General features: G+C 41.4%; 1 protein-coding gene across 8 annotated transcripts in view; it reads left to right on the top strand.

Moving 5' to 3' along the window:
• Nucleotides 1–4389: 4389 nt before the first annotated feature.
• Nucleotides 4390–13069, top strand: part of golga4 (golgin A4) — a 37724-nt gene continuing 29044 nt past the window's right edge. For 6 of the 8 annotated variants that reach the window (XR_014569847.1, XM_083774847.1, XM_083774849.1 and 3 more), the window contains exons 1-5: nucleotides 4390–4614; nucleotides 6655–6732; nucleotides 8445–8546; nucleotides 11245–11317; nucleotides 12242–12555. Coding sequence is in view for 7 of the 8 variants with exons in the window: in XM_083774847.1 (XP_083630973.1) it covers nucleotides 4531–4614; nucleotides 6655–6732; nucleotides 8445–8546; nucleotides 11245–11317; nucleotides 12242–12555 (651 nt within the window). In the remaining variant the exon portion in view is untranslated. The remainder of the gene's footprint in view (nucleotides 4615–6654; nucleotides 6733–8444; nucleotides 8547–11244; nucleotides 11318–12241; nucleotides 12556–13069) is intronic. The other 2 variants (XM_083774848.1, XM_083774852.1) reach the window with 2 other exon arrangements.

A 13069-nucleotide genomic window follows, 5' to 3' on the forward strand; every position in this document is an offset into this window, starting at 1 on the left:
CAGCTATTTTTGAAATAATTTCTATACATTTGAAAACTTGAAATGGGACATTCTGCATAGTGAGTACTTTCTACTTTTGGTACCTTAAATACATTTTGATGCCAATACTTTATACGTTTATTCAAGTACATTTTGAATTACAGACTTTTACTTGTAGTTCTACATTGCAGTATTGATACTTTTACTTAAGTAAAACATTTGAGTATTTTTTCCACAACTGCAAACATATCTGTATGCTTACTGATATACTGTATTGAATTCATTACCGCTCCAATGCCACTCAGTGGCCACAGTGGAACATTATGATGATGTTCTTTCAGGACAAAATGATGCAGACTGTTGTATAGTAATATACTGTTGATACACAGGCCAGTAATCTGTAGTGATTCACTCTCATCTGTGTAGGCATAATAGATAAATGTTTGTGACTGCATGCGTTGCTTTTATCAGGAGACCCAGGAAGAAGTTGTTGAAATGCTACTCATCTGATATCATCTTACAACTATAGCCAATATGAATCATTCTTACACTGCACTCATATGGATAATGTGCTAGCGTATGTATCTTTCTCCTTATCATATGGTAATAGTGTATGCTGAGCATAAAGTACTGTTCCAGCTCTATCAATTAGTCATGACTCATTATCTTACAGACACCTTCGCAAATGTATATAGCCTATACCTATATGCTCTGTGTTTGTTTGGCACACAACTTCAGAACTTGTCGTGTGCCTGCTGTCATCTTGTTCTCCTATACTGTAGATCACTGCTTGCCTACCGACTACCGAGACCAACTGGATCACCGTGCACTCGCCACTCTTAACAGAGGAAAACTCTCCGGGCAACCACAAAAAAAGGATTATTTCATTCACAACACAACACAACACAAGGTAATGCAGAATACAGGATAAATAGCCTGTCCCAGACTGAAATCACATCTTGCAATAATGTTTGACTCACTCCTGTATTTCAAATCAAATTATTATTATTAGTAGTAGTAGTATTTACTACTTTACTACTACCGGTATTACTTTAGCAGCAGCAGCAGCAGAAGCAGCAGCACTGTTGTAACTTGTTACATAGATCAAATTAAATGTTCTTGTTGATGTCTTTTACTAGATGCAGCTGTGTTTGCTGGTCTCCATCTCCATGCTGGTTCTTCTGTCCCAGGTCCACTGCAATACCACTAAAGGTAGGAGGCATTCAGTAGAGTTAGTTTAACATGTGTTTGTATTTCATTGTTTTTATGTTTGGGGACGGAAATAAGCTTCTAGATAATTCCGGCATATTTACCTCTACATAAAATCACGTTCAGAGTACTTTTAGTATACATTTTAGCTTGGCATGGCCAGCCCAGATTAGTTTTTGTCTTGTAGCAGATATGGCTGGTTTCCAGGCATTTTGATGCCAATAATTTGTACTTTTAGTATAGTATAAGTATAGTTCAACATTGCCGTATTGATACTTTTACTTCAGTAAAATAATTGAGTACTTTTTCCCACCCTGCCCACAATAGAGAGAAGAATCTCTTTGATTAAGCCTAATTAACTAACATCTATTATGTGTTTGGATTCACACTCTTTCAATTCTCGTTGTGCTTTTGCATGATATCCAACCAACCACAAACATTGACAGTATCACTCGTATTATTGTATAACTTTGGTTATATTCTTGTTCTTTTATTTTCTGTGATCTTTCCCAGGCATTTCCCAACATCCATTGTTGGTTTTTGGTAACAATAGTCTGACTTCGTCCGTGAGTCCCGTTGAGGATGAAGATGAAGTTGAAGAGACAGAGTGGGCCCTGGATACGAGTTCCATTGAGGAACAGGTTGTGGATGAAGATGACATTGAGTGGGCCCTGGATACGAGTTCCATTGAGGAACAGGTTGTGGATGAAGATGACATTGAGTGGGCCCTGGATACGGTTTCTACACTAATTGTAGGAATCATAGACTCCTACTATTCCTTATGGAATCTCTGGTCCTGGTTTACAGACTGATATCTCCCAAAAGAACAACAAGATCAAATTACATACCCACAGCCAAAACAAATAAACATACACGCGCACGCACGCACGCACGCACGCACGCACGCGCGCGCGCGCGCACGCACGCACACACACACACACACACACACACACACACACACACACACACACACACACACACACACACACACACACACACACACACACACACACACACACACCACCCTTTTCTGGATCAAGGCCAACTTGAAAATCTTTTTCAGAGCATGTTTATTTTAATGATCAATCAATGAATTGTCTTCCGGCTTGGATCAATGGAACTAACACACTCCGATATCTGCTTGGCGAAGTACAACAATGTGCAAACAACAGCAAGATTCGTGAGCTGCTGTGATAGAAGGATATAAAATGGAACACAACCACCATAAAGACTAATCATTGTGTGCATTCCTGTACTGTCTATCTGCATTAAGTGATCTCGATACATTTATGATTATTATAAATGATTTATGATTTATTGGAGATTCTGACTTTCAATTGTATACATTTTGGTTTGAATTTAGTGTTTGCTTTGGCAATGTAAATGTATGTTTTCTCATGCCAATAAAGCCCTTTGAATTTAATTAATTAATTGATTAATTGAAGATTTTCAGTAAGTTTTTAATTAAAAAAATACCAATTATGTAATGTTTCTATCAAGGTAGCTTAAATAAAATTTCACAGAAGATGGATTGATTCTTTTTTATATTAAAAAGATCACACCCGTGAGTAGTTCAACTCCCCCCCCCCCCCCTCTCTCATTCTCTCTCTCATTAGCAGGCAACAGTGCAGCACTATCTCTCTCTCTCTCTGTTTCTGGCACAACAGTGCCCCTACTGGTACTCATAGTCATACTGGTGCTCATAGGTTAACACGGACATAGTCACAGTCACATATAGGTGTCACATTGCTGTTCTTTGGAGTGGTTGCACCACTCAAAAATAATAATTTAATCTATTACTACTATTTACTACCTATCTACTATAGGCTACAATGTCCAAGTTGTCTGTGGGTTGTCTGTGTGCCGGTGTCTGTGCAATCATGTGCACAGTAGACACCGGCACAAACGGGACATTGGACCAGCTTGATCAGTGAGAGAGAGAGAGAGAGAGAGAGGTATTAGGGAGAGATGAAGATACAGTATAGTATGGAGTGAGAGACAGAGAGAGTGAGAGAGAGCCTATTTCCCCCACGCAACAATCTGGCCTATTCTGGGTATACTGAAACCTGAATGGATACTGATTGACGCATCGCAATGCGACAAGAGATATACCTCAAAAGGAAAGCCATCCCATCAGACAATAGAGCAGATTCCACCTGTCAACCATCAGGCTTCTTGACAGTCAGTCAGTCAGTCAGTCAGTCAGTCACACACACAGGCCTTATCACTTTATGCAACCCTTTATGACTGTATGAATTCCCTCCACTGCTGCATGCAGCACTGACACTATCACTTCTGAATACACTGTAGGCTACATCTTGATATACACTGTATATCTTGCTTAGTTTGATGTCTGTCTCCTGCACAGAAGACTATGATTTCCAATTCCACATCTGCTATCTGCTGCAAATGTTTCTCATTTTACTGAATATTATTTGACATTGTGCCTTCTTGTTACCTGTTTCCCTTTGTTCCGTTCTCTATTCCTTTACAATTCTGATTCCAAAGCTATATATTTTACATTGAAGTGTATATATTTGTATGTCTTAATTATGTTCTGATTAATTGAAAATGGAGGACCCTATGTGAACAAGTCTTAGTGCTTTTTCTGGTTCTATATCCTCTTAGCAGATTTTGTATTGACCCGTACTTTCGTTGAACTGTACCCATTCTACAAACTGTTAATATAATTTTCAATCAATCAATAAATCAATCAAGCCCACTCAGCGTACTGCTTCCCTATTTTGATACCAATACAGGCCTACCTTTGTTTGTATAGCCTACAATTGTGAATATAGGATTTAATAGGCTGTAGCCTAGTGTGTGTGTGTGTGTGTGTGTGTGTGTGTGTGTGTGTGTGTGTGTGTGTGTGTGTGTGTGTGTGTGTGTGTGTGTGTCTGTCTGTCTGTCTGTGTATATTTGGACATTTAAGCCTCTTCCTAGTCGGGCTCTCAAGTTCAGTCACAAATACATATGTTCTGAGAAGTTTTAAAACGGTTTTTTTTCATTAAAAGAAAAACGGTCTGGGGTGCACTGCACTGCACACGAAAGCCAAAGTAGAAAATGGGACCTTTGGGACCATAAAGCCCTTCAAGGAACCCATGGAGGTCCCCGGACCCTAACTTGAGAAGCCCAGATTTTGTTCCACGTAGGCTGCACATGCGCACTGGCCCCTGTCACCTGCTGGAAAATAGTAAACGAACAAGGAAGTGTCCTCTGGAAGCTAGCCCTGCAGTCTGGATGCCGAGGAGAACAACACACGACTATAAAACACTTCCCCGCTGGAAAGCAGTTGCTCTCTCTGTTCATGCACAGAAGTAACAGCTACACCGGCGTCGAAACATGTTCAAAAAGCTGAGGCAAAAGATAAACGAGGAGCAATCACCTCAGAGGAATGCGCAGTCACCACAGCAGCAGGCCCAGCAGGTCAGTTATTGTTTGTTTATATGCTGTCTGGCCCAAAACAATCTGCCGTTTCAATGAACGCACACACACAACACCAATATAGTTTCGTTTAGTGTTTAGTTTAGTGAACCAGGGTTCAACATAGGCTTACAGAGGTGACACTGACATATAGCTATAATTTGCGGGCTGATAGCAACAATGCTAACGTTGTATGTGTGTAGCCATCAGATACAGTGGCTAGCAGGCTAGGCTGGCTAGCCTGTCACCAGCTGATGTTTAAAGAGAGATGCGTCCAGGGAAAGACTGGTTCACTGTGTCTGGAGCATAGTGGAGTCTGGGACAAGAGACAGAGGCTGTAAAAGTGTCATGTAGGCGTCATGTAAGCAGTCATGGCTTTTGACAGTGTGTTCTTATGATGTATTATTCTAGCCTTGGTTCAAGATATGACAGTCTATCAGTCTCCTATCAAGGCTAGCCTTATTATCAGACTGTAGCTTTGCAGTCCACTAAGAGAGTGGGCGGAGTCTTTGGGCTGGATCCAGGCTAAGTTTTGACTGTCTGTGGTGGTTGCATTATGCTTCTTTTTCCAAGCCTGCTCATTAAACACATAATTTATAGTGACCTTAGATGCTGTTTGTTCTAATGAATTAATTGGACACTTAACATCACTGCTAATTTTGGATAGGATTTAGTGAGCAGCATAGCTGGTTTCATATGTCATTAGCCCTGAAACATGACTGATGTCATCATGAACCATGGCTAATATGTCATATGACCATCTTGATCCATGGCTAGTTTGCTTGCTGCGATTCTTGCAGATGCTACACTTATTTAAACTGGTGCTGAGATATTATTGCTTTATTCTGTAGCCCCCAAGAATAGACATCTGGTTTAATAAACGTGTTATTAGAACAGAAATGTAGCATTTTATGCAAAGTTTCCTATGAGAATAATGTTTCATTTTTGGGGGCTTTGATGAACTGATGTGGAAAAAAATGACTTGCATCACGCTCAGTGGCCTTGTGGTTACAGTGTCCGCCTAGATGCAATTTGCAACTCTAGATTTTTTTTATAATGGGATAAATCTAGAGTTGCAATACCCTCCCCACTGACTCCCCATTCATCCAAATTTCTTTTGCGATCTGCTTGTATTAAACAACATTAAATAAACTCACCAACATTGCAGCTGTATAGGGAAAGCTTGAATTATCCTCTTTCAATCTGTTTCACAAAAATCCACCGTAGACATGTTATGAGCTACTTTCTGACTGTCAAGAAATTCTGTGCAGGTGATTCTTTTTCTAAGTGTTTGAGTTTGGAAGCACTCGTCGAAGTAACTGAACGGCCCTGCATACCACCTGTTTAGAATTTGCACATAATGCAGTAGGCAGCAGCGCAACCCGTTAATAAAAACGAGTGCTTCCACTTCCAAACTCCAACACTTAGAAAAATTATCGCCTGCACAGTATTTCTTGACAGAAAGTAGCTCATAACATGTCTACGGTGGATTTTTATGAAACAAATGCTTTTCAGATTGAAAGAGGACAATTCAAGCTTTCCCTACAGCTGCAATGTTGGTGAGTTTAACGTCGTTTAATATAAGCAGATCGCAAAAGCAATTTGGATGAGTGGGGAGTCAATGGAGGGTACTGCAAATTTGCAACTCTAGATTCATCCCATTTAATATTTAAAAAATCTAGAGTTGCAAATTGCGGCTAAATGTCCGCCTTGAGACTGGGAGGTCGGGGTTCGATCCCCGGCCGGGTCATACCAAAGACCCAGTGCCTCCCTGCTTGGCACTCCGCATCAATGATTGGATTGGGGGTAAGTCCCTGCGACATACTAGTGTCATGTGATGTCCAGGGCGTGTACTTGTACATCAAGCTGCCTCACTCTACAGAAACAGGAGATAGGCTCCTGCCCCTATGGGCCTCATGGCTCGGCAAGTCTAACTTACTCATCCTGTCATGTACAAAACAGACCACATTAAGGTATATTACAGTAAGTGTTGGATGGCCATGTATTCTTTTTTTTACACCTGTGTGTCTGTTGTTGTTTCAGTTTGGTGCTGGAGAGAGGCGTAACAGCCTCACACCCCCCTTTCACCACGACGGCCCAACCTCTCCGAGGGACAGAGAGGTAAGCAGTGTGTGAGCTGGCCAGTGATGATAGATGTAGAGATGTGTGACACGCATGCTTGTGCTCAGGCTGTGGCTGCTTGCACCGTCGAGGCATTCTCTCCGAAATTACTTTATAGCAGGCGCTTTTCAGTAAAACTGTGATGAAGGAGAGTCCCTCAATGCTGTGAGTACTCCCTCTATGACTGCTGTGCTGCCAGCTATCATTCATGATGAATTGAATAATCTTCAGTGACTGATGAAGGAAGACTTTGGTGAGATATTTAATTAATGATCCATCCTCAGTCCCTACTACCTGATAAAAGCTGTTAACAACTTTAAGCCCGTCAAGTTAAGCCTAGTGCTGCACGATTCTTGCTCAAATGTGAATTACTACATTCAAAATGTGGCACGTGGAGCCAATTACTGTGCCTTTCACGGACAACATCAAAGTGCTTGATTTAAACCACTCTCAAAGTCTCTGGTAGCAAAAACAAACTAAAATTAATTGGAGTTATTGGACAGCCAACTAGTGCTCCACGGTTTTTGCTCAAATTTAGAAATGAGATCAGATAGATATCTGAATCTAGATCGCAATCTTTCAATTAATCGTGGAGCACTAATTAAGCCATAACGATAAACTTTCAAAGTAGCATGATTTATTTTTTCTTGACTGTAGGAGGAGCAGGTTAATCATGAAATCAGCCCTCAAAACCAGTTTTTCTGTCAAAAGCACAGGGAATTTTGATTGTAGACCCCATTACAGTATGTATATAAATTATTGATACATTTTCTTTCTCTCCAGTGAGTTGCTGCTTCGTCCCCCCCCCCCAGCCCCCCCAACTCTGATCTCTATATGGACAAGTTAATAAAGGACTGGGTCTCATTACACGGTAGCAGACTACCAATGAAGTTGATAACATGGCTACATGTGGAGTCGGATGATGCAATTTAGTCAATACATGTATTTTTTTTATTATATTTGGATGTTATGATGTTTTGGCTGGTGCAGTAGACCTATCCCCTTTAGCGCTGCTCTTTCCATCTGGACACTGTTCTCCGGTGGTGAACCTTTTTTTTTTGGTCAACTCTCAACATTCTTCTTTCTCTCATCTCATCAGAAGTGCAGAGGCTCTGTCACCATCTGAAGCGTCCTCTTCTCTACCCTCACGTAGACGCTCGTATCATCACTGCACCTTTTTTTGATTTTCATCCTCCTGCTCTTAACCTTTTGACATCGCTGACACGGCCTTCTTGACAATTATTGTTCTCGTTCAGTGTGCGGACATCTTGAATGCAGTGTAGTCCACACAGAAACAAAACCTAGCCATTTTGCTGTGACACGGGACTGTATACAGAGATGTCAAATTGTTATTCATAACATTGATCGATGTTGACTGGATGTTTCACCCCCCCTTTCCTTCATTCCCTTTCACATGCTCTCTCTCTCTCTCTCTCTCTCTCTCTCTGTCTCTCTCTCTCTCTCTCTCTCTCTCTCTCTCTCTCTCTCTCTCTGTCTCTCTCTCCTTATGTGTCTCTTGTTCATCCTCGTCAGGCCAGGCTCTCTGTAGTGAATTACGGAAGGCCTGGCATGACGACAGCCCCACCTCAGCGCCGTTTTCACACTCACAGTGTTGTGTTTTTTTTTTTCTTTCTCATTGCTCTCTGTCTCCCCTATCTTCCTCTCTCCCTGACTCTTCTTCTCGTCCCGTTATACTGCACTGACGGGGTCAGATGCTGGCCGGGATGATAGCAGAGCCTGCTTTTCTGTCCGAGTATACTATCTTTGCTCTGGACCATTCAAAACGACCCAAAACGGCCCAGGTAGCCAGTGTGGTGAGTCTGTTCTCACGCCCCCCCCACCTGCCCCCTGCCCCCTGCTCTGCCTCCTTCAACTCCTCCTTTTCCCACAAGCTCCACCTCTTCCTCCTCCTCCTTCTGCCCGTGTTACTTCCTCGCATCTCAGCTCTTTCTTTGGGGACTAGGTAGAGGACTGTCGCCTCAGTAGTACGTGAAGACTGCTTGACCCCCCCTTCCCCCTCGCTCGCTCTCTGTCTTCCTTCCTGTTTGTTTTTGGATACTAGTAACTTGAAGGCATCTCACCTCTCTAGGCTAACCTTGCATCTAACGGGAGTGATGGATGGTTTGTCTTTTTATGGAATAGAAAAGCTTGTGTGCTTTCCTTCCGCCGTACGCCAGTTTATTTACTCTCCCTTCAGTTGCCCTAATTGTCCTTGGAAAAGATTATTACCTCCCCTCCATCCCCTTGTCCTTAAGGTTTTTAGCTGCTTGCCTTTTTAACCACTTAAGCCACTTTTTTTAGCCACTGTTTTATTTCCAAAAAATTGTGAAAGTATTCTATCTTTGAGCTGCCAATGCGTTGTGATGCATTGTGAGCTTGTAGCTTGTGGTATTTTCACTTTTCTTTTGGACATTTTTGAAAATGTTCACCTATAAATAATGGCATTCCCAGAATAGTGGGTTAATGTGGTTAAAACTCCCAACAACCTCCTGTTCATTATGTTTGTTGACTGATGGTAATATATACATTGTTTATTTGGAGAGCTGTTGAAGTTTGTTTTTACAAGTTGCAGTCTTTGAGCTGTGGGGGAAAAAAGAGTTCTTGTACGTATATTTGCGAACAAACAGTGCCCTAAGCCACCTGCACTTACTGTATGAAGCTCGTATCATAAACCAGGCAGATTTACTGGTGACATGGGTGGAGTCTAAAAGCAGGCTCAGGGAACGTAAAACCTAATTAAAATAAAATAAATGTTTGTTTATGCAAACTTCACATCAATAGTACTTGGCACTACTACAACTTTTCATGCAATGGCTGGGCTTTATAACGCCTGTGATGTCATGGGCTCTATTAAGTAAGTTATTACTAGCAGTAGTTTGTGTTTTCCTAAAGGTCAGAGTCCACATGTAAATGTCGTCAATGTTTACTGAACTCCATTAAGGCCATGTGTAATATGGGCTTATCTAAGTCATTGTCTGAGGAGGAACTTTCTCAACTTGAGCTTCAGTCAATCATCTTTCAAGGAAAGGCATGTTTTCCAAGTTATATCCTCCTTCTTGCATTATAGTGCATATATACATTGTAATGATCATTACGCCATGCATAATAGTCTGGATAATTTGCATATTGAGATGCAAGAACGTTATCTTCACTTAAAAGCCCCTTATGTCTCCCAAATTAGCCACGGTCTCTCTCTCTGTCATGTTTCAGCACCATGTTGTCACAATGTCATCATTGCCACAGCTGATCAAATCCTGCCCTGGAGGAGTGTAGTGTAATGAGGTTTAATTTCATCACACTGGCATTGTAGCTCAAAGACATTAGCCTAATTTCTCTGCTTCATTGTGTTATCCTCAGCATGGGAAATGTTAAGATGTGTTGTCAATTTTCTAACAAAGGTACGTTATATATATTTCTTTCTTTTACATTTTTAACTTTAAAATATTTTCGAATGGACCGCCCGTATTTATACCATGGACCACTAGTTGAGGAGCACTGGTTGAGAAACAATGGTATAAATCACATCCAGTAACTGCCCATGAGGCTGCTTAAAAACCCTGTTGAGCCATGTCTTGAGATGACTTACCAATGTCATGCTGTTAAGCCTTAATTCATTGATGTAGTTTTGTTGTAAAGAGAAGGCCTTGGTTTAGAATTAGATCACTAATGGGCAGTTCATTTTCACTCAGGCACTTTAATTTGACTGCAGACCAAGCCAAACAAAGCATGACCAGCTCATTAGTGGGTTAATGGCCACATCGTATTTACCAAAAGATGTCTTGGAGGGGAAACGATCTAACAACAAGGGTGAATCCTGTGTGAAGTAGATGCTGTCTGTAATGATTTTAAATTAGCCTTCTTTTAATGTACGCCATTCAATGTATCCATTCACATAAAGTTCTGGGAGTGCTTAAGAGGCCATGGCAAGCGGTTTGCCTCTGCCTCCAATAGGAATCTTAACAGAGCCTTTAACTTCCATTGTAAGCGATAGAAAAATAGGATTTGCGTATAATGTTTTTATTAGAATCACCTAGGGAAAAATAGTTTGGAGTTGGACAAGGGAGGAAATTAATCTGCAAACTCTAACCCTGCTTGTAACAACTCGGCTCAACCAACTACGCTGCCTAATATTTTCACACACTTCTGTTATGTCTCTGTGCTCTTGCAGTTCTGCTGTGTACACTACCACCAACTAAGCACATTTACTTCAAGCATCGGCTCCTTTAATTGAGTTTGACTATTTTGTTCTGACCTCATGACTATTCAATCGAATAGTGTTTTTAACCCCCTTTTTTGTTTAATGTACTGTAGAGATGCCTTCGTTTGTGTATTTTAACCCCTGTGTTTTTTCCAAGTTGCATGAGGGTACCCATTGCCCCTGAATTGCTCCCAGCAATACTAATATTGCTCCCTGCAGAGTAATCAGGGAGTGACTCAATGGGTGTGGATGACTAACTGGCTCGCAGTCTCTCCTTGGAGCAGAGTTCTCATTATTGTCTTGTCATTCTACAGAATGACTCTAAAGGAGTACCCAGGTCTCCAAGAGTCAGCATCAATGGAGATGGACTTGTTTCTCCCCAGGCAAGTTTTTATTTTCTTCATAGTTACGTGTGTGTGTGTGTGTGTGTGTGTCACAGCCCGGAGAAACCATAACAGATTGTTTCTAGTATTGTAACATTCACTTTATTTGTTTATTTAGACGGGACAATGCATATTAATTGACATTTCATAAATGCAATATAAATACACCGCATTTAGCAAAAATGCTAATTCTCATCCGCAGCCCCTGCATATTTGAAACAAAAGAAGCAAACAGTAGAAAACAGAGCATTAAAAACATACATACACAAGGAAAAGATGAGAACAGATGGAAAATAAAATCCAATAAAGTGTATATAGACACATCAGATTGAGAGGTAGGTTACTTTAAAATGACAACTGATAGGATTCTGAAGCCACCATCAGTCATCATGTGCAGTTCCCCGACAATAGATCTTCATAGATTCATCACTTTATAACGACCTGTCAGACTCATTATCATTCCTAACTCGCCAAACCCTATGAAAAATTCCACTTTTCCTTTTCAGAATGCAAGTTATCTTCGCCATAGCAAAACACTTCCCTGGGTCATTGACCCAGCCAATGTCTCTGAATAATCTTCCATGATAATTTGATTGAACAGTTTGCTTGGAGTAAACACTTCCTTAACAGTTTGCTTATTCCTTGATGTGACATTTTGGTTGGGTGTAAGGATATAACTAATAAATAAACATTTAAGGTTCAAGAGGTAGCTTTAATTTATGAGATCTCGCGCGAAAATGTCACAATTTCTTGGCAATCCCTCATACTGTGGAAAAACTCCCCAGGCAAGTTGAACAACACTCTCCCACTCTCTTCAATAAAGCTGTCACTGAAATTAATGTTTAAACATGGTTGCTGCTGTATTGAACTGTCGAAATGTTTTGATAGATTTTACATTTATTTTTGTCAATTAATGATCCTTAGCGAGAGGAGCCCCCGTCGTTTGCACAGAAGATGCAGCTGAAGGTGCCATCGGTGGAGTCTCTCCTTCGTGGCGGAGCGAGCCGGGCAGAAAGTCTCTTCCGCTCCCCGTCTAAGGAGAGCCTCGTCCGCAGTTTGTCCCGCGACTCGCTCACCCCGTTGGCGGACGGCGAGGCCCCGTCGTACGATCCCCCTTCGGACATCGAGAGCGAGGCAGAGGAATCGCCGGGAAGCGCAGAGGCCATGTCCAAAGAGCAGCTGATGCATCGCATGCACCGCGTGGAGAGGAGCCTGGCGAACTACAGAGGGAAGTACTCTGAGGTGAGGCCCACGTAGACCTAGTCATTCTCAACCTTTTTCATTTCAACGGCCCCCAGTTTGATACACATTAGGGGCACGCCACAGACCCCCACTTGATACAATTTGTATCTCTGGGAACCCATTCGACAGTAGACTGTAAAATCGTCAGTGTTAATTGAAAGGATATATACTTATATAGAAAAATAATTGAGGGGCGCTAGCCCCTCCTATGACCAGCTTTGTGTGTTTGTGTGAATCATAGTGATGATTTGTTTGGCTGATCATGGAATTGAGGTGATGGCTGAGCAAAGTACGTATTGAGAATAAAAAGTGATAAATTGTGATTGGCCCGAAATGAGATGATGATGTACGATGACTTCACAGTTCACACAGGTGTGATTATTATTGAAACAAATGATGAGGCAACCATTGTGTTGCAGATGTTGCACACTGTTGCAAAATACATGATTGTTCCCTTATCTTATACAGTAGATTTGATGGTGAATTTGTCTGTGGCTCCTTTAATTCAGAGAGA

This window comes from Protomyctophum parallelum (genome assembly GCF_964188405.1).
Source record: "Protomyctophum parallelum genome assembly, chromosome: 10".
In the NCBI taxonomy this organism is placed as follows: domain Eukaryota; kingdom Metazoa; phylum Chordata; class Actinopteri; order Myctophiformes; family Myctophidae; genus Protomyctophum; species Protomyctophum parallelum.